General features: G+C 38.0%; 1 protein-coding gene across 15 annotated transcripts in view; it reads left to right on the forward strand.

The window, feature by feature from the left end:
* The window catches only part of nrxn2a (neurexin 2a), a 468354-nt gene that overhangs the window by 239141 nt on the left and 205905 nt on the right, over positions 1-23308 (forward strand). For all 15 annotated transcript variants that reach the window (XM_073871201.1, XM_073871202.1, XM_073871200.1 and 12 more), the window contains 2 exons: positions 1245-1418; positions 2624-2746. In XM_073871201.1, the coding sequence (XP_073727302.1) occupies positions 1245-1418; positions 2624-2746 (297 nt within the window). The remainder of the gene's footprint in view (positions 1-1244; positions 1419-2623; positions 2747-23308) is intronic.

Raw genomic sequence — 23308 nt, forward strand, 5'->3', positions numbered from 1 at the left:
TGTAATGCAGGATCATGATGCTTTACCATCCACTGTATAAAGTTTAAGTGTTTAAATCCCTTGTTATATCCAGTGATAGCGTTTTCTACATCCATTCTTTAAAAAATAGTATTATGATTTATATTATGTTTATTTGAATACAAAGTATTTTTCATTTAAAATATATTGTGGATGTGGCATTAGATGGAAATATATAAAGCAATTCTGTACAAAGAAAGTAAAAGGTACACAGATGTTATACCCATCTTTTCAATACAATGGGGTACTGCAGTAAGGTTAGTAAAATATTTAATCATAGTATTAAAACAATTTGTGAAACATAAGTTTTGGGAATCTTAAAAGTACAGTATGGGCCTTGGGCCCCCAAATCACTAAATCCGCCCCTGCAGGTCGGACAAAGTCGGATTTTGGATATATTTGTTTGAAACAACATTACAATTACCAACTGAAATTTCCACAAAATCCGACCCAACAACCCAGCTTATAATCATTTTTATAATCTTAGCGTTGTGAATCGTGGTAAGATAGGGAGACAGTTTTGAATACTAATGATGTACTTATTGAATAAATGACTTTAGTTTGTTTTTAACAGGAAAGTTACTGGTTGCAGCTATATCCTACTGTAATACCTTATACATTTTAAATACAAATCTAGATGTTACATTTTGCATTCGATACTGCATAGACGCTGCGTTCACGTCAAACTCTGCAGAGAATTTACATTAAAGCATTCACAACATTGGAAATGTAGGTGAATTCCCCCAGTACTTTCCCATTTCAGTATAGTCTACAATGAACACATTGCATCAGTCAGCTTTGAGAAGCAGACGCAGGGACATTTTGTACTGTGTTGAAGAGCCCAGTCATTTCAATTCCCAAATCCCCGTCTGAGCACTCAGCTTCCATACACCCAAACAGCTATTTACCGACTTACATGTTTGTATGGCACCGTGTTTTATTTTCATCCTCGCACATGCGTTTCCACATGTTTCCTTTATGGCTCAAGGGCAACTTTGATGTTACGTAATTATATTCTGTTTCATGACAACCCTGTTTTTCTTTTTGTTCTGAACATCAAAGGTTCCTCGGTATTAGCCTTCATCAGCAGGGAATTGGTTTAAAAAGAGAAGATCACATATTCAGCTCATCACAGAGTCGCACAGGATGAGCCCACCTTATAAAGCTCAAGTTAACACGAGGGACGTCATTCAAACGTGAAGAGTTTGTTTCTGTGTGTTGTGTAGGAGAGCTGTACGTTGGAGGCGTGGGGAAGAGCATGTACAACAGTCTGCCCAAGCTCATAGCGTCCCGGGACGGCTACCAGGGCTGCCTGGCTTCAGTGGATCTGAACGGCAGGTTGCCCGACCTCATTGCTGATGCTCTGCACCGGGTGGGTCAGGTGGAGAGAGGCTGTGAAGGTCAGTTTACAGTTTATTGTGCTTTACACAAAATGCATCGGTTACACAATGAAAATCACTCTCATTACAATTAATGTCACTTTCTACAGCATTGAGATGTATTTACAGTTTCTATTTTTGACACACTACACAGTTTTTCTTGTCCATCTGAAATAAAATGATTTACAAATATTATTTTAAATTCACCTTTCGCGTCTAAACATATAATATGTAATGTATGTTCATAGTAAATATACCACTTTTTTTAAACTGATCCATTTTGGTCAATACAATTGGAAAAATAAATAAATATGTCGGAGCCGATGGTGTAGTGGGCAGCGCTCTGACATGGGGTGCTTTCGCACTTTCGGCCACCCGAGTTCGATTTCAGATTCGTGGTCATTTGCTGATCCAATACCTCTCCCTTCTCCCTGTTCTTTCCTGTCCTCTCCTAAACTCACTGTTAAATAAAAGCAAAAACTGGCCAAAAAATATAAAAATTAATAAATATATAATACAATAAGTTGCATGTTATAGCTTACTTATGTGTATTGTCCCTGTAGCCATGTTTGTAACGCAAACATTGCGTTAACACATACTGTCCTGATTAAAATGTGTAAGTCACTTTGGATAAAAGCAACTATTAACCATTTGGGGTCTAAGGGGTTTTTAGGGCCCTGGAGAAGTTTTGACCTGCACTGACGTTTGTGCTTTTTTCAGCTGCTTAAAAACATAATAATGGCAGAAGTCTCGTAACACTGTGTTCAGCACAATCTGGGCTACAATATTATATGAGCAACATGTATGTACATGTTTGTATTTTTTAGAGAAAAATGTTTATGTGTGGTTTATAAAAAAGCAAAAATTTTAAGTCACTGATATAAGTCCACAAAACCCATACTAAACATGTTTTCCCAAGACTTTTCAAAACAGGATCTAGTAGTTTTTTTTCTTTAAAATTATGTGAAAATCTTTCAGCCTACTCATTTACATAAAACAATATATTGATTTAAAATTTTTACGACACTTTTTGGTTAGGAAGGCAATATGCAAGGAGGCAGGAAAGCTCCTGAATAATCTGTGATTGACAGCTGAGGAAACAAAAGACTTTCATAAGAGCTTTGCAGAGAAAAATAAAGAGTTTAATAATAAAGCGCCGCAGTCGACCTCAGAGTGTTAAATAGATAAATGTAGTGATGCACCTTTGCATTTCCTGTTTGTTTCAGCCGGCCCTGGCACTACCTGCACGGAGGACTCGTGCTCCAATCAGGGAGTGTGTCTGCAGCAGTGGGAGGGGTTTAACTGCGACTGCACCATGACGACATACGGAGGTCCGCTCTGCAGTGACCGTGAGTAGCGCTATGCTCTTTTGTCGGGATTAAAGGGATTTATACAGAAGGTTTGTTTAATCACCTTAAAAGCCATTCGAGGCTTCTCTTATGATTAGATCAGAGGTGCACATTCAATGCACCGCAATGCAGTCTTTTAAACACGCCGACATCCTAATTAGCGAGGAACACTAGATAATATTCATAAAGACCAAGTAATGGTTTAGGTGACCCCCAAACTGGCAGCAGAAAGAAATTTGTGCTGCTTTTTTAAAATGATGTAATTATAAAAAGCTTGGAGGTGGAACTGTGAGTTTTTATTACTGTATCTGTGATACTCCACACACAATTAAATATCCATCCCTACAGTCACACAGTGGCCTTGCTCACAATGCAGATTTTGTTTGCCCATAATATGCCCATATTTTGACAATACCACTCTGGAGACCGGCTTAATGAGCTAAATGAAGATAAATACTGTAGGGTTTGCTTGCATAAACATTCCAGTAGAAACAAAATAGCAGGTGCGCATGTTTTTATATATATTTGGAAACAAAGGGTTTATTGCACAGCTGGAGAGATTTAACTAAGCCGTTTAATTTAGCTAAATTAATTTTTAGATTTTATTGTGCTGATATCAAATTATTTTTAATTTTACCCAATCAACATACACAGCATGTAATGGACCTCTGTCTGATTAGAATCATTAAGCATTTGCGCTGCTTGACATTAATCTGTTCTATTATATCAGACTGTTATTCTTCTTATATATGTTGACTTCACCGCAAATGAAGCCTGTATCAGCTTTAGCACCACATATCAGTGGGGTGGTGCTGATATGTATATTGGGAACCAAAATAGGGTCCAAAATTAACACCTATTGCAAGTGAAAATTTACTTTTTTTCTGCATTTACCAGCATGGCTTCTCTAGGATCCATAACAGTATTTTCTTCAGATCTCCACGTGGGGACATATACAGTATATGAAATATTTCTTATATTAAGTTACCAACACTGGATTATTCGAAACAAAATCATAATGAGTGTCTCTACTGACAAGTTAAGTCTCGCCAAGAGATGTAGACCGGCTCATCTGTTTGCAAAATAACTTAAAATACAGATTCATGCGCATAAGAAATATATGACTTCATGATTATGAATAAATGTATGTTTTCTCAGTGGTATGAAAGTAGATATTTGCAGACAAACTGGGTCATAAATACATTTGTCTTGCTGTATGCCTCATATTACTCCTAAACTTGTCATGCAATGATAAAGGTGCATTTTGCATAAGCCATCAATTATTAATTTGGCTTGTTTCTCAACACAAACATCAGAAGTGACCATTACACAAGCCGCGGATGTAAACAATTGCCAAGTTTATTGAGCATGAACTATAATGGCTTGAGGTTTGTCGATGCAGCAGATTTGTGGGTACGAAACATCTTCCATATACTACTAATTCAATTAGTGCTTTTTACAATTATGTCACAGCTGCAACACTGTAAAACATCTTAGCCAGTTATTAAAGCGATAATGAAGACAGGAAAATTATTGTGCAGAGTTATAATGTATATAATGTCATTTCAAAGAGCTCTGTATATTTAGATAAAGCAGTGATAGCAGCAGGGAAGGTACTTAGGCAGGTTTCAAATGACAATTGGAAAGACTATGATTATTAGACTATATTATCTTATATTACAAATATAAAATAACTGAAATCACGTGGCTTTAAGGGGAGTTTTAAAGAAAGAGAAAATGTGTGATGTGTTTTATTGCTATTTGATGCAGTTTTCTTGTAATATTGTTTTTAAATGAATTTTTAATTAGTTTTCATTGTTTGAACAAAGTTTAACATTAATAAAGATAATGCTTAATGATATCTAGTAGATTATATGTGACCCTGTTTGTAAAATCCAGGCTTAAAGTCTCATAATTTAATTATGAGATTAGGAGCATCAAAGTTTGTTTTTAGTCATTAATTTAATTTAAATTCAGATTGATTTCAGTCTTTGACATGACCTCACTCAGTCAATATCAAATATATCAAGGTTTTATTTTCACAGAATGATCTTCACATTATGTAGAATGGTTTTTATTTTTCTACAACAGTACAGTAAATCATAAAAAAATACTTTAGCTGAGTTTATGGGTAGGTTCACATATAAGCAGGGCAAATTCTGCATTAAGTTCTCAAATTCTGCTAATAATTCTGAATTGCGTTTGCATTTAATGTTTAAAAATAGAGTAATGCACTTTCATTGGTTACAGAAGCAAAAAGATTGTTAAAGGTACAGTATGGGTTTTTGGCGGCATTGCAAACAATCATAATTAGAAACTACGGTAGCTGACACAGGACAATCATGTTGTCGTCTGAGACAACATAGGGATGAAACGCGCTTTGCAGAAAAGTTTGTCCGTTTAGGGCTATTGTAGAAACATGGCAGCGACTGTATGTAGATAAAAACGGCTCATTCTAAGATAATAAAAACAATACAGTTCATCGTGTAAGGTTTTTATACACCACTGATAATTTAGTTATGTATATTATATTGGCCTCGTACACACTGCAAACTTTCGGAAATAACAACCGCATTTAAATGCGGGAGTGAATCCCCTAAATGTTCGCTTCATGTCTGTACGGAATAAGACTCACTCCCAAAAATGTGATGATTGACACACAGATAACCATAGCAACGTTCTGCCATCTTGCATGCTTATCACTCACAGCTTTCACCAAAATAATTGAACAGCGTTATGTTTTGCAGTAAACCTCCGTTTTTGCATGTGTATTGCGAGGCTGGTCCACAGCGTCTTGTGTGTTGCCAGGTCCTCGTATTTTTTGTATTTGCATATCATTTTGGCGATTTAATCTGCTTACCTGTTCACATACCCCGATAGTATTTATATATATAAATATGTATGTATCTCTCTCAGGGGTTTTTCTCCTCCTAGGAGTTGTCCCCCTGGACTAGCCAGGAGGGCTTTTCTCCTAGGGTTTTTTTTCCTCCCCTGGAGAGTCCGCCACCATTGGCTTAACTTAATACTTTACTGTATATGTTACATTATTACTGTGCCCGCTTTTCTATGCTTTTTCCTACATCTATTGATGTAAAGCTGCTTTGAAACAATTAACAATTGTGAAAAGCGCTATATAAATAAAATTGAATTGAGTGGTTTTTGGCTCATGAAGCGATCAAGTTTTTGGTGTTGTTAAGTGTGGTGTAAAGCATTTTGATTAATTATTGGATTTTTCTTGTTCGCTGTTTTTTTCCTGCAAGATCTGGCAACCTTAGTGAGCAAACGCTCGTGCCTCTGTCATTTTCTGCATTGCACATACAGAAGACTTTTCCCCCTTCTAAGCATTTATTTTTTCAGAAGAGAGACCTGTCCATGACACACGTTTAAACACTTCATCAACAACTAGTTGTTCAGTTTGGTTATGTACACACTATGCAGAGTTTCTTTATGCGGTTGTTTACTACCTGCATTTTGCGGGAGTTAATTCGGTTGTAGAATGCGGTTGTGAGTCCCGTAAATTACTGAAGTGTATGTGTGTAAAAAACAGGATTAAGCTTTAAAAGGTGAAGTGACAACCGAATTGATATGCAGCGTGTACGACCATTTTGTCAAAAGAGATCCTTCTTAAAGTTACACAGTGCACCTTTAAATGTTCACATGATAGTTGGAAGATGTATATAAATGTGTGAATGGTTTGTATGTACAGATTAATAGGGAAAAAAAATTCTAAATTGATGGGGCTGGGGGGGGGCAAAATGGTTGGGAGTCAGTGACATGGAAAAGCTAAACAGAAGAATTAAAATGCTAGCAAAAGAAAATAATAAAGGTGCCCTTATCTTATTATTTTTAAAACCTACAAACATCACCAAATGAATCCAATAGATTGGTTAGTATTTAGGGAAAAAGTCAATTTGGAAGCAGTTAGTGTGGATTAGAGAGTGATTTAGTCCACCCTGCTAATACTCAATTTCCTACATAGCCATAAATCAATAAACACACAATTATTCTTTAACACTCCGAATAGCGTTCCTGTCCTTCATTTCACTACACTGGATTGGACAGCTACTACAAGTCTTTCTGCCACACTGACAGACAATTTATATTCAACTGTTTCTTTCATACCGACAGCAGGATCACGTTTAAACTGTGAAGCGGGCTGCAGGTGCGAAGAGTAAAACAATTCAAAAGTCATTTTCACACGATCAACGCCAAATCCGGTGTAAAGCCGCGGCGTCTTCACTAATGCATGACTCATCCTCTTCCTCAAACAGTGCGACACAGGACTCACTCACGTTTTCACCATGTCCTCTAACACACACGTTCTCACTTACGTGCATATTTTTTTCCCGCACTGTAATTTTTCCCGACAGCAGACATATGGGGAGAATAATTTTGGTTGACCTCGGTAATTAGCGTCGATTATTTAGGAATATCATTATCACAAATTATGCCTTCTGCCTGGCTGACATCTCGCATGACTTTCTCTTACTCGAAGCCTAGCTCTTCGGAAACGTGAGGACTGTCGACAGCCACGCAATCCTTAACAGGCGCGCTGAATGTCGAACAGATCCATTCAGCGTATTACGATTATGTTGCACATGTCTCTTCTTGTACAAGGCCATATGGACATGCCAGGATCTGTGTTTCATACTTTGATTTCCTGTGACCGGCCACATCCATCACCAGAGGTCTAATTAAATCTCTTGTAATGTGTTACCTATTCCGAGTCCCGTCCAAGGACACAGTGGAGATTCCTATGGGAGTGCTGTTTCCTACTTTCTTCAGCGTTCTCTTCGTTTCTCTTTGCGTCACATCGGACCCTCTAGCCAGAAGCATTAAATTAAATAGATGCTGCACTTTCATGTCGGCCGTTTTGCCTTATAGCCTTGGACTCTGGTCACCTTACTTTGCAAGCATCTGCTCAGCCAGCCATAGATGTTACATAGAGGTTTCTCCTGTGCCCGGCACTTAAAATGCACTGCATTACCTCACAGGAGTAATTGTTTTTGTTGGGCAAAACTCTTGTATAAGCACTATTTTTTTGTTGGAGGTACTCTACGCAATTATGTGTTTCCACTTTGAAAGGTTTCAGATTTAAAATGTATGAATAATGACTTCTCTCTCATTTTCTTTTCAGAGACACTTTATATGGCTTCAAATACTATGACATCTTTTTGGTTTCATGTCGGTAAATGTTTGTCGGTTTTACAACATAATAAAAACATTTTACAACTTGTAAGAAAAATATTTACAGACACTTATCAAATATACAACTATGGGACATTGTAAATGTAAGCTAGCTTTAAATTTCTAAAATATATATATATATTTATTTTTGTGTGAACATTTAAAAAATATATCCATTTAAAAAAATGGACACCAAATATATCTGCAACTATATATAATCCCCGAATATGTCATGATGTAGACTTGTATCTAAACATTGTGAACATAGTGTCAGTGCTATATAAAACATACAAGTTATTAAATATTACATTTCATTTCATTTGATATGATGCCAACAATGATAAATCATACTGGTTTACCTTTGATATATTGTCCTGGTGCACTTTATTGATTTATTGGTATTTAAAGTGTCCGAGTACTGTATTTCGTTTCACGGTCCGCAGGTAACAGAAAACCGTGTTAAATTGAAGCAGAAGCATTAACACCGGACTTGTGGTCACCTTACAAATGAGCCCTTCATGGTGACATTTCCCGAAACCCGATAGGTCACCAGGGTCAACTGAAGAGATTTCTTCCTCCCCCATCGGTGGATCACACGGGCATTCTCTGTGTGTTTCTACCAGTGGGACACGCTTTAGCAGGCATCTGTATATGAAATTGACACGTTTACTGAAGGTCATCGAGGGCAAGACCTGTCCTGCGAATTTAAATCCTATAATCACGTCAGCAGTTGATCGACATAAGCAGTTCTTCTTATTGATTATTGATTATGGTTTCATAAATGATGAATGATATTCTGAATTGTGCCCCATGAGAAATAAGCACCTTACACTGGAAGGAGCTGGAAGGTTCGAGCAGATGCTGAAGGCTGATAAGTTTAAGGGACGGGCTGATCTGTGAACTGTCAATTCTGCATTGACATCTGGAAAGAAAGCAGTGTGACTGGGGACTGAGTGACTTTTTCTAAGAGGTGGAAAATGAATAATAGCAGTCAGTTTTTAGCCACATAGTACAATTCATCCTTGACAAATACAAGAATTTGTGTGAAGAAAGGCAGGGTGTATATTAGTGAAATTGACCACCTTTTGGGCACATTCTTTAAAGTAAGACTAGTAACAGACTTTTTTGGGATGGTGTTGGCTGAAATATGTTATTTGCGTAAGTTTTTTTAATCATCTTTGGCAAAATAGTGAAAATAGGTAATATTGTACAAAATATAATATATGTATATATTGTGCATCAGCAGCATGCTCTCTTGATATTAGCAACGGCCATTGAAAAACCAATATCAGTTGACGACTAATTAAGATTAAGACCTGTTATCTTAATTATGTATCTTGTACTTTCTTTCAGGAAATGTTTCTTAATTCAATACAAGTTAAGGTATGTCCACACAATCTGTGGAACAGAAAATCATTTCATCTCGTCCCTCAGCATAATGCAAAACTTGTGGTTACGGTAACACACATAATAAAACTACACCGAGCCATCAATACTGAAGGTTTAAAAGCTAAAAGTTGAAAATGATACTGTTAATGCACTCACATGAATTATTTTGTTAAATCCTGTTTATTATTTAAACCGCAAAAGACTTTTTTGAGTTGGGGCCTTTTTATTACAAATGTTATTCCTGTTGGTGCTGTTTGTTCCATGAGTTTACACAACTTGTCAAATATATCTTTCTGGAGTCAATGCATATGTCATGCTAAAGTTAAATTATTTATGACAATGAAAGATTGACTTTACCGTTACATAGACAATGTACAATTCTCATGCTAGTGGGAATTATAAATAATGTGCAAGCCTTTTGGCCATTCTTTCAGAACTGTGTGCACTTTAATATCTACCACCTGGCCATGTGTACTTCCATGGTTATCTGTCTGTCTATACATCTGTTTGTCTGTCTGATTGTCTCTCTGTCCGTCTGTCTGTCTGCCTGCTTGACTGCCTGCCTGCCTGCCTGTCTGTCTGTCTATCAATCTGTTTGTCTGTCTGTCTGTCCATCTGTCTGTATGTGTGCCTGCCTGTCTGTCTATCTATCCATCTGATTGTCTCTCTGTCTATCTGTCTGTCTGTCTGTCTGTCTGTCTGTCTATCCATCTGTTTGTCTGTCCATCTGTCTGTCTTTATGTCTGCCTGTCTGTCTATCCATTTGTTTATCTGTCTGATTCTCTCTCTGTCTATCTATCCGTCTGTCTGACTGTCTATCCATCTGTTTGTCTGTCTGATTCTCTCTCTGTCCATCTGTCTGTCTGTCTGTCTGTCTGTCTGATTGTATCTCTGTCCGTCTGTCTGACTGTCTATCCATCTGTTTAACTGTCTGATTGTATCTTTGTCCATCTGTCAACCTGTCTGTCTGTTTGACTGTCTGTCCATTTGTTTGTCTGTCTGATTGTCTCTCTCTGTCTGTCTGTCTGACTGACTGTCTATCCTTCTGTTTGTCTGTCTGATTGTCTCTCTGTACATCTGTCAATCTGTCTGTCTGTCTGTCTATCCATCTGTTTGTCTGTCTGATACTCTCTGTCCATTTGTCTGTCTGACTGTCTATCCATCTGTTTGTCTGTCTGTATGTCTACATGCCTGCCTGCCTGTCTGTCCATCTGTTTGTCTGTCTCATTGTGTCTTTGTTCATTTATCTGCCTGTTTATCTGTCTGTCTGTCTGCCTGCCTGTCTGTCTGTCTGTCTGTCTATCCATTTGTTTGTCTGTCTGATTGTCTCTCTGTCCATCTGTCTGTCTATCTACTATATCTATCTGTCCTTCTGTTCATCAATATATCGGTCTATCTAGCTATTCATCTGTCTGTCTTTTTTTCTGTCCATCAATCCGTTTGTCTGACTGTCTGTCCATCCATCTTTCAACATTATTCTACAGTCATCTTTGTCTCATCCTCATGTTGTTCTAAATCTGTATGAATTTATTTTTTTTATGAACACAAAGAAGATATTTTGATAAATGACGGTAAACACACAGCAGATAGTGACCATTGACTTCCATAGTAGGAAAACAAATATTATGGAAGTATTGTGATAAATGATAATGAATATATTTTGGTAAATGATGGTGAGCACACTGGTTACAATAAGCTGTGTGCTTACCATCATTTATCAAAATATCTATATATCTATAACAATATGAGAATGAGTAAATGATGAAAGAATTTTCACTTTTGGGTGAACTATCCTTTTATCTTGTACAGTATTGAACTGTTAGTTCTGTTCTTTACCAGTTCACATCTATCTTTTTACATGTGGCTCACAAGCAGATTTTAACAGGCACTGCCCTGCAGTCCTGGCAAGCACTCCCCTCAATGTGACATGGTGGCAGGCCCCAAGGTGCTGGCTGACGGTCCGACTACTGATCGCTTCATTAGAGAGCAAACAAAGCGTGAATGTCTTGTAATTGTATAGCAGGATTTTTCGGGCCTAAAAAAACTATAGATGCTATATAATAAGATATTTAGAGGAGATTGAAAGGTCACCCCCTGTCCAGAAACAGGAAGGGATGGAGTAATTGGAAGGAGAAAGACAGCGCTTTGTGGTGAAATGTCAACATAAAGGATGCCGGAGAGAAGCTGTAATCAAGGGACTCTGCCCTACATTCCTCCATTTCTTCTAAGTCGGGCTTGCGACACTGTGCAATTTTGATTTTTTATCTGTGTGTTGTGATTGTTGCTTGTCAGATTGTACGATATGAGCCCAGTGGTGTCTTGGGTAAAAGCCAAAACACAATGTGTGCCTTTTATGTCAGGCGATACACATCTTTGGGCTTCGGTCACGATTGGCGGCACCGGCCGGGCATTTTACATCATTAATCACGTCACGTTCTGACACTACCGTTGACACGTGAAATTGAAATGGTACTGCACAGACTCCAGCAAGCCCTTGTGCTAATGCTGTCCCTGTTTTGACTGCAAAGGACATACAATTCAAAACCCAACGTGTCTTTGTGAGAATTTGTGAATTTGTAAGTGTGAGAGGAACGCTAATTAACAAGATATTTATGTCACATATCATATAGACAAGCTGGAGTCTCACACGCATGCTAGGAGCAGTATCACACATGTCATTGATTGCTCTGCTCTCATAGGTTCTTCATTAGACGACCTTCGTGGGAGCAGTCTCACACGTGTCATCAATTGCCGCGCTCCTATTGGTTCATTAGACAGCCACCGCAGGAGCAATAGCGCACGCGTCATCAAACGCGGTGCCCTTACAGTTTTTCATTGGCACTGCGGGATTGTAACTAAAATTTCAGATCTTGTTTGAAGTTAATCGAAGGTTGAAATGGCGATAGTAATCCAACCGCAGTCTCCGAGTGCGTCAGTAAGCAGTAAATTTTGTCCCACGATGGTAGAAGTCTTCTACTATTTGCAAAAACACGTTTTAGATGGCAAAAACGGTACGGTGTGCCGGCTTAGACAACCACAGTCTGAGATGTTCCTGCTGCCACTTTGTGAGATGTCACTCTGTGAATGACATGGGAGAGCAGAGCCTGACAGAATTAGGACAAATTTAAGAAGGTTTTTCAGCAGCTGAACCCTCTCATTGCAGCTCGTTCTCATGCTTTCAGAGTGCTGGCATTGATTGAGACGCATTCACCGCAGGAGGGAGGAGATTGAACCTGCATTCAGTTCATCACAGCAGGATATTTGCAAACATCCTCAAACATTCGACCTAGGGACACATGACGATGGATTGCGTGTAGCTCAATTATGTCCTTTGTAGTTTTAAGCTGGTAATATGCAGTGATGCATAAAAGCATTTCACGTTAAATCAAAATGGAATTTTTTGGCAACGTCCGTGGCTATTAGTTGTTTATGTACATGTAGTTTACTTCAAAAACCTGACTACATTTGGCAATGTCACAGACTTTCTCTTCCATTTCAATGGAGCTATGTGTAGCTTTAAGGATTCTTTTCGAATCCATTTTGACTTATTTACACTGCTTAAGAGTTGAATTCATTATGTTAAACAGATAAAGTGTCAAAAATGTATTTCTGTATTTCTGTGTCAAATGCACTTCGCCAGGCTTATTTCTATTATGGGTAATTTTACTGCAGGCAGTACAGGGGAAGTCCTTATATGGGCACTTTAACCGGAATAACGCTCGTACACACCAACCAAGACCTGACACTAAATCAGCATCACCAAATAAATCACCTTGTTCAGCTTCCCAATGAACCTAGCATTATGGAAACAATGAATATGAAGAGTATGGTTCCAAAACGATTTAAAAAATAGTTAACGCTAAAATCAGTATTGTATCTGGTCGATATTAAAAAGTAAATTCTGAATTTTACGCAAAATCCAATATTTGCCGTGTTATTCTGTAATCTTTTCTCCCTTTTCTTTCAAAACGCGATAAACGCCAGTCTTCCTTCTCTGCAGAATGCAATAAATCCACTCAACAAATCACAGCGCACCATTCCACTCATTGTAAACAACAATGGCGGCGCTTTGAATACACACAGAATCATAGTTTTCCTCATCTACTTTGTACTTTGTGATCAACAAACAAACAAAAACAGAATAATACTTTGATGGCATTGATAAACCTGGGGTGGTTTTCTGTGGTGGGGAAGAAACGTAAGCCATCAAAATCGAATAATTTACGTGAGAGACACTCGGGCGAAGGAAAAATGTTGGGGATCTTATGAAAAACTTTCCATTATTTATATATAAGTCAACGAAAATCGAGCAGGACCAAAACATTTTACAGCTGATCGATGTCAAAAATGTTCACAGACGATGTCCCAAGGATGACAGCAGCAATGACAGTGTTCTTAATATGACAAAGTAAGTGTTTTGATTAATGCTATTCAGAGCCGGCCCAAGGCATACGCACCAAGGGGCCCCCAAATAAAATTCTGCTTAGGGCCCCATAAAGGCTTGGGCTGGCTCTGATGCTATTAGTGTTTATTTTTTTATCAGTTTATACCACTAGTCAACTAAATGAATATAACATGGCAAAGATGAATGCACATTTATATATTGATTCAATAGATTTATAGCATTTTGAAAAAAAACCTTTGATTTATTGCATTTCGCTGAAAAAATAATACATTTTATAATAAATCTTTAAGAATCAAATTATGGATTTGAAATTTTAATGTTATTATAACCTAAAGATGCTATGTGAAAGTTTGTAACAGAAAAAAAAGTGGTTTTCATCTAGTCACTTTCTTGGTATAGAAAACAAATTTTTACCCAAATTAGTCAAAATTGATTTATTGCGTTTTGGAACCAAACTCTTCATATAGTTTGTTTTTCCGATGTAGTTGCAGAGTTGTGCGTGTGTGTTTGTTTAATGTTGGATTTAGTTGAAATTGAGCGGTCCCAACCAGGGGTGCGTTTCCCAAACAACGACGTAACTCGTTGCTGAATGACCATACCTGTAGTACGATGCATCATTGAAGAAACAAACTACCTTGTCACGACTGTTTAACGAAAACATAGTAACTTTGTCGCACATTCGTCATTTGAACCATGTTGGTTTAACAACATAGTTGATGATGTCACGTGGGAGGTGAAGTACTAATAAATCTGTGCAAATTGATTTAATGTCAGCTGTAAATAACATACATTGCATCGGAAGACTGATTTTGTTATCGTGATTTAGTTATCTGTTGTTTACTTTCAAGATATTTAATTCAAGCGCAAGTTCCCTCTTACGTCACTTCTCCCAGGGATTCCCCGGGGTCTTAAAGCTCATAGGTCTGCGCACATGCGCAGTTTTCAAATGCAGCGCTTTCATTCCGTTTACTAATTTAAAGACGTAAAATAAAATTGTAATATATTTAGAATGATGGATATAGACTGTACTACATGTTTTTTGCTTATTTTGTTCAAAAGCATGACCACCGTAAGTCTACATATATAAAAACAAAGAACGATGCTTCTAACATCAGGTGAAGAGCTGTCGTTCCAACCACACAAGTTAGCGATGCAGTTTGCGAATGTTTGTTTGAACGATGGTTTCAGGAAACACCAAATGGAAGTAACGATGGAACTTACGGTGTTCGTTGGCTAACGATGCTTTTGGGAAACGCACCCCAGGTCATGAGTCACAGGCGGTAAGTAAGTCACAGGCGGTAAGTAAAACTGCATCAAATGACACTGTTGGCAATCAGCACGTATGTGCGTAAACGACATCATAAGTTATCCAGAAATAGTGAGATCATGTTTTGTGTGTGTTGCCTGTTTGTGACTCGCTCCGCCCGTGGTATGCCACAAGGAGGATGGGTTTTTTTCTGAAAGAAACGGTACAGCTGATCTGTCTTTTTTAAAATCTGATAAAACTAAAGACGCTTTGGATATATAAAGGATGTAATAGTACTTTATAGATGCTCAAGATTACATGAGATAAGCAGAAAAGGCGTGTTATGTGAGCTTAAACTGGTGTAACATTGCATTAAGCCTGCTACACAATGTGCAATTTCTGCCACCTTATAAGATCATACGATGATAACACCTACTGTTTGTAGGCCATAAAACAAGTTAGTAAACGTCATCAGAATGCACTTTGTATTTTTTGCACATCTGTCTCAGGTGACACGTTTGCACAGGGAGCTTGCATGTCGATTACATAAACATAAGCCTTGCTTGTGTGCACAGTACAGTAACACTCAATATCTATCATGGCTATCATGCAATGTTAAGCTCAGTGTTTTTACATAGAGTAAATACACAATAAAATGCATTGAACTTTTAGCGACGTGTTGATGGTGCATTTTCATTGGCTACTCAGTGTGTGTAGGTCGTAGGATCATGCTTAGTTTCTGACACCAGCAGAAAATAATTGCAGGGTATCTCATGATGGCCATCTTTGAATCTATCTCACTGTACAACGAAGGGCCACCGAGCTATGATCACAGTAATCGTCACAAATCTGGGACAGATGAAAATCGTCTAGCACTACCAATCAAATTCTCTCTCTAGAATAATAATATCTTTACACAAAACTTTCTCTTTCAATTGGAAATCCACACTGAGCTCATTAAACAATTTCATGGGGTCTTAATGTACTTTCCCGCGCGTGTGTGTAATAGCGCTATGAAGCTGCTGGGTGGATTCAGGTGATATCTTCTGTTTTCAAAGTGACACGCGCAGTCACAGTAAACAACCTGCGCTTTGAGGTTTTCCTTTGTGTTATGGTAGATAGACTTGTGCGAATTGGAAGTGCCGCTTCTATCTGTCCGTCATGCCGCACGTTATTCTGTTTCCAATATGCAGACTTGTGACGGGAAATAGCAGGTAGCAAACAAGAGCAATGATTACACCGTTTGCAAATGCAAGAGGCGAACTGAGCGACAAGCAAATAAATGATATTTATACACGCACCGCTAAAGTCAGACCGCTTTCATTTATGATTCTCCCTCGCAGATCGCGCTGGGAGCCGAGTAATTACACAGGGTGTATGAAAATGCCCAAAAGCCCCTTAGTGAGCAGCTTTCAGAACGGCTTGTTTTCTGAGGGAGCTCTGGCTGCTGTGCAGCATCCATTGTGTGGTGGAGAACGGTAGGAGACAAACACAAAAAAACAAGGTGTTTCTTATGCAAGTGAAACATCTGTAATGACCAGATTTAATTAGTCAATAAACAAATTGCATTATTAGTCTATGGAGAGTCATTGTGAAACCATTAGGGCAGGCAATGACTGGCTTTGTCTTGGTCTGCTGTGAAACCCTGTTGTCAAGGTCGGCGTGCAAATTCTTCAAATAATTATACTGAGAGGCTATATTTGACACAAGCTCTCCCGCCTTGCCAATTATCAGATTTGGCTTTTGCATTTGCCTTGGCCTTTAGAGACCTTTGGGCGACCAGTCATCGAGGTTATTAACCTGATGTAGGGAGATGATTTCTGTCTGCTCATTATATCACATAGACTGGAATGGTCTACAGTGGTCATGTTTCAGATTTTTGGCTTCTCCGTGGTTGTCAGGGTGTTGCTGTGCTGTTGCTAAGGTGTCTTGAGTGGTATTAACCTGAGTGGGATGTTTGGTGCAGAGCATATCCATAGGTATATCGCTCCCTAGAAATGGGTCAGATGTACAGTGCCTTGAGAAAGCTATTGGTTTGCATTCTCATTCATCTCAAAGACAGTTGTGTTCTCTTTCTCATTTAATCTCTCCTAGTCAGCCATAACCAGTGCTGTCCCACCAGATAAATCAACTTCCAGAGGCAAAACGTAGTATTTGTTTTTTAATAGATCTTCGACCCTCCCTGCTCAGTTTGAAGGTGCTAGAGCTCCAAACGCGGCGCATTTGTTGAATTACATGGACGATTTCTCGTGTATTCGCAGTAAGGAGTTTTTCATGCGGCTTCGTGATTGAAACTTGTTAGCACTAACAGTCTCTCTCCTAGGGAGTGAATTCGTTAGCTTTTTCCCACTGTCTCGCTCTCTTTATTCTGATTCTTGGCTTTGAGTGTTTATTTTCTCATTAGCAATCCACTAGCTGTGCGTTTTTGATTTATTGAGCTGGCTCAATCAGGAGAAGACAAATTCATTTAAAATTTGCTGCGACCTACAAAACACTGATTTTTTTCTGACTGCTGATGTGATGTGCTCGTAGCTATCATCATCAGATTGAAACTGGAACGCTTTGATACCATTGTGTTTCTAGGACAGACGCGTTTTCTTAAAACAAATTATGCAAATGACTGAATTGCTTGATGACAGTTTTTGTCATGTTTCAAAAATATCTGAATATCCTTAAACCAAGATAACTTAATTTAAAGCAGTGGTTCTCAAACTACTGGGGGGCTTCCCTCCTCTTGGGCAGTGCAAGATGGTGCCAAGGGGCCTCAGATTTAGGACCTTTTGTAAAATGCATTAATCAAAGCTCAAAAAAATAGCTACCAACCAACAGCATTACACTGTATAATTTAAAGAGCACCTATTGTCCGATTCACGTTTTTAAAATCCCTTTGTTGTGTAAGTGTGTATTAGTGCATTGTTAATGGTATGCAAAAAGTACATACCCCAAACGATGACGCAAGTTATCATCTCCAACATTCCTTGGACTACAACAAAAACATGGATTGTAGGCAACAGTTTACTTCCTGGGATTGGTGATGTAGACAAGACTTACAGCCTGTAAGTTAAAGGGATAGTGCACAGAAAAATGAAAATAAGGGCATTAATGACTCACCCTCATGTCGTTCCAAACTCGCAAGACCTCCGTTCATCTTCAGAACACAGTCCAAGATGCTCCATATTTAGTCCGAGAGCTTGTTGACCCTACATTAAGGCCCAATCCCAATTCTACCCCTTACCCCTTCCCCTTTCCCCTTCCCCTTTGTTTCGCGCGTTCACGTGAAGGGGTAGGGGTGTCTCAATTCTCTTTTGGCTGAAGGGGAAGGGGTAGGGGTAAGGGCCAGATAGCCCTTCAAATGAAGATTTTTCAGGACCTCACTTCAGACGAAGGGGTGTGATAAATTTCCAATATGGCCCATAAATTTAAGTATTTTTGGACATTAAAAAGTATTTTAATAACAAATAATCACTTGTTTTATGTTGCCTTTAATCTTGTGTTCATGTATACGGTATGTTCTCAGAAAAAAGATTTGTAAATATCGCCATGAAAAAAAGTTTGCTGTTATTGACTTTGTGATAGTTCCACAACATATATTTTTTTAATAATTTCTTGTAATATTAAATTTTATTGTATTATTACATCGGAGCATCTATGACGTAGGAGCTAGCAACGACTTATGATGACGTGTAACGGTCTAGTAGTGGTGTCCCATTTCTTAGGGGAATATTTTCAGCCCTACCCCTTGACACTCTGTTTCAAGGGGCAAGGGGAAGGGGTAGGCGTAGGGGTAAGGGCAAGGGGGAGGGGTATAAAATAGAATTGGGATTGGGCCTAAAAATCTACGTACGGTATACTGTCCATGTCCAGAAAGGCAACAAAAAACATCATCAAAGTAGTCCATGCGACATCAGTGGGCCAGCCAGAATGTGCTGAAGCATCGAAAATATATTTTGGTCCAAAAATTACGACTTTATTCAGCAATGTCTTCTCTTCCGCGTCTGTTTTGAAACCCATGCGCGAAACTAAAGTCACGTCACTTCAGTGGCGCGGATGACGTGTTATCTGGTGCGCCCCAGCTGTTTTTTTTTTGTGTGCGCCCGAGCTTCGTTTACAGTCTGAGGGAGACACACACTGTAAGTTTGAAGAAAACAAAAACTTTGCAGACATGTCTGAGGATAACACGTCATCTGCGTCACTGCAGTCACGTGACTTTAGTCTCGCGCATGTGCTTCACAACAGACGCAGAAGAGAAGACAATGCTGAATAAAGTCGTAATTTTTGTTATTTATGTGAAATCTGGAGCTACAAAAATTTACGATTTGTGGAAAATAATGTGTTTTTTAACCATAAACCACATGAACAAATTGCATTATACCAAATACATAAAATAGTGTTGTTTTTTGCAATGAAATAGGTGCACTTTAATGTTATGTTTGTCAAATTCTGTGTTTGAGATTGTTTTATATCATGAATTTTGTGCATGCCAAAAAGTAATAGTAAATTATTTATTTTTCTTTCCCATTTGCATACATTTATTTTTCATATTTCAAATAAAAATATTAGCATTTAGTGGTGTTTTACTTAAAACTGAATGTTTGCCATTGAGTGAGATAAAGACTTGATATTACAGATATATTTTCTGAAAACATATGAAGAGTTTGGTTCCAAAACGCGATAAACGCCATTTTTGAAAAAAATGAGTTACTGCCAAAATCAGTATTATATCAGGTCAGTAGTTAAAAGTAAATTCTTAATTTTACGCAAAATCCAATATCCGCCGTGTTATTCTGTCATCTTTTCTCCCTTTTTTCCCAAAATGCGACAAACGCCACTCCCACTTTTTTACAGAACGCAATAACTCCATTTCTGATATTACAGCCCACCGTTCACGCAATGTAAACAAACAATGGCGGACGCGCGTAGTACACAGAGTCCTGGTTTTCCTCATATACTTTGTACTACGTGATCAACAAACAAAACAAAATAATACTTTAATTGCATCGCTAAACCTGTGATGGTTTTCTGTGATGGGAAAGAAACGTAAGCCATCACCATCTAACAATTTCCCTGAGAGGCACTCGGGAGACGGGTGCTTGTTCTCCCGACAGCATCAAGCTTCTCATGCTAACACATTGACCCCGGAGGATCTTATGAAAAACTGTACATAATTTTACTCAAAGTCAACGAAAATCGAGCAGGACCAAAAACATTTTACAGTCGATCGCTGTGAAAGACGTTAAGCGAAGACGTCAAGTAACCGCAATGACAGGGTTGTTAATATGACAAAGTAAGTGTTTTGATTAATAACATTAATGTTTATATTTTCAATAAGTGTGTACAACTAGTCAACTAAATGAATATAACATGGCAAAGATGAATGCACATTTATATAGGCTATTGATTCAATAGATTTATAGCATTTTGAATAAAAACTTGTCATGGATTTATTGCATTTTGTGGAAAAAATAATCCGTTTTTATAATAAATCTTTGAAAATCAACTTATGGATTTGAATTTTTTATGTTTTTATAACCTAAAGATGCTGTGTGAAAGTTTGTAACAGAAAATAGTTGTTTTCATCTTGTCACTTTCTTGGTATAGAAAACACGTTTTTACCAAAATTTGTCAAAATGGATTTATTGCGTTTTGGAACCAAACTCTTCATATATTAATATTACTTCTTAATATATGAGGAGCTCAGATGCCAGAGGCACTAAATTATATCAATAATATATTATTATTGCATGTATTATATTAGTGTTTCCCAAACTGGGGGGCGCGGGGGGCCCCAGTTTTATGACATTTTATAAAATGCTAAAATTTATCATAAGTTCTGTGTAAACCAACGCTACCAAGCCAACAACTCTAAATTGTTTATCATTTAATATGTTTTGTTTAATTAAATAATAATAATTTTAAGTTTAAGATCATTTTTAATTGGGGGATGGGCACGAAAGGATGCACCCTACAAAAGGGAGGGGGGGTGCACTCCAAACAGTTTGAGAACCACTATATTACACGATCATCGAATAATTTTGCTTCATATCCGCTTATATATACCGGTTTGTTGGCAGAATCCATTCGAGTCTGATAAAAATGGCTAATTTACAGGAAAACATGTCAGACGCACTTTTTTGCATCTGCTCTTTATGTTAAGATATGTTAATATCTTGCAAGATTCTGTGCTGCAGTAACATATCTTGATGTTACATCATTTGACCATTCCTGCAAAATGATGAACTACCCTAATGCACAATCATATACTTTACTGCAAATAAAGAAACAAGAATTCCAAGAGGAAAACTAATCCCGACATATTTACAACCCTTTCCACATTGCAGTTTCAAATCCCTTGTTCTGATTTTGATAGGAATATTTGAAGCGTTGTTTTTGATGTCACCTATAACATTTGGCAGTCAGCCTGCGATGTCATCAAGCGAGCGGCAGCTCCGGAATGAGGCTCAATGCATCATTTCCTCCCACAAAAACATAATAATGAGGCATACTCATGCACGCTCCCTCCCGCACCTAATGACCTTCTCCGGCGGCAAGTCACATTCACAACAGCGCTGCATATGTCACCAACTTAAACCTTGAGAAATTTAATAATGTCTCCTAAACTGCATGGTGGCACAGTAGCGGAGGATGTGCGAACATCTGATGTGTGTCAGGGGGCATCCATTGTGAACACATGTTTAGAGTCTAATAGAGTATAAGGAGCTTTTCATATAATGGATTTTACGTTTAATTGTACAACTACGGGCACTGATTTTTGCAGCTTGGTATGAAATGAGCCATAAAAACTTTTGGCGCAAGGTGTGGCCAAAGATAAGTCTGACTATTCTCAAGTATACCATAGACAGGTCTAATCGCAATAGCATGCAAATGAATTGCATTTTACCTGCATATATTTTCCCTAAGTTTATTCTTTCTTTCTTTTTCTCTCTTTCAAAAAAGCATTCAGGCAAAAACAGTACGAGCCCCTAATCTAGTTCTCTCTTTACTCCTCTTTCTTCCCCCGCGTTTGAATATCCCCTTAGGCTGAGAGAGAGAGAGATCCAGAGAGAACAGGAAAGAGGCTGGGATACATCACATCCCTCTTACCTGAAGATGTTCATTTGGTGTAAAGCGGGTGCTTTATTATTGGTGCAAAACAACCACCAATTGTCTGCATGCACTCCAACTGGCAATAAAGCGAGCTCTTCGCCTTTTATTCGTTCTTATCTTCCTCTTCTGAATGGAAGGCAAGCGTAAAAGTGCGATCGTTCTCATTCTTCTAAATGTCACCATCATTAATAGCCATCGAATGATTGAATTTATCACACCCACCTGCTGAGCCCACCACACCCCTCATGTAAAGGGTAAGATGTTCGCTAAATATTAAGATAAATCTACACGCGTTCGAAAAACCACGTTGGGAATCAGCTAAAGCCAGAAATAATATTTGGATTTTGGGAGAAAAGGATGCAATGCGTCAGATTCTATGGTATTTCTAGATCACTAATCCAGTAAGCAGCTATATGACCATGTTAACGTTTTGTGCAAAAGGTCAGATTTTCTTGCTTCTATGTATGGCACACAAGGCGATCTTTGGAACATTTTCAAATCATGCTGGGATAACATGGATCATCAGGTTTTACACAAGCTCGAGGAGTCCATGCTAGTGCCAGTACATGCTGTCACTAAAGCAAAAGCGTGTACTGAATACTAAAAAAGGCTGAAATTCACGTTAATCTTTCGATTATTGCTCACGAGTTCCATTTAACATGTAATCACATATAAAATAAAGCATATTTGGCGTGCTTTCCCAGGGGAGGGCACCGACCTCAAAATATTAGCCCGAACCCAACTACTCTCTCCTCCTTGACTGAGGTAGAGTAACAGCTGAGAGTAAGACGATGGATTGGAGAAGGGATGCTGATTTTTGTGCTTGTGCTAATTGGTTGGATTACATGACCACGCTCCTCCCGAACTTAGTTAAGCTTAGTTAAACTTCATATATAATTTTTATTAATATCACATCACTAAAAAAATTGATTAATTCAATTTACTCAATTTTTTTAAGGTAAGTGGTTGCATTAAATTTATTTAGGCTACATTTAAACAAAAGTTTTTTATTTTATTTTACAATTTTTTTTTGTTTAAATGTAGCTTAAATAAATTGATTGCAACCACTTACCTTAAAGGTGCAGTTTGTAATTTTTAGAAGGATCTCTTGACAGAAATGCAAAATAATATTCAAAACAATATTATCAGTGGTATATAAAGATCTTTCATAATGAACCGTTTTGTGTTTATTACCTTAGAATGAGACGTTTTTATCTACATACACGAGGGT

This window comes from Misgurnus anguillicaudatus, chromosome 9 (genome assembly GCF_027580225.2).
Source record: "Misgurnus anguillicaudatus chromosome 9, ASM2758022v2, whole genome shotgun sequence".
Taxonomy (NCBI): Eukaryota; Metazoa; Chordata; class Actinopteri; order Cypriniformes; family Cobitidae; genus Misgurnus; species Misgurnus anguillicaudatus.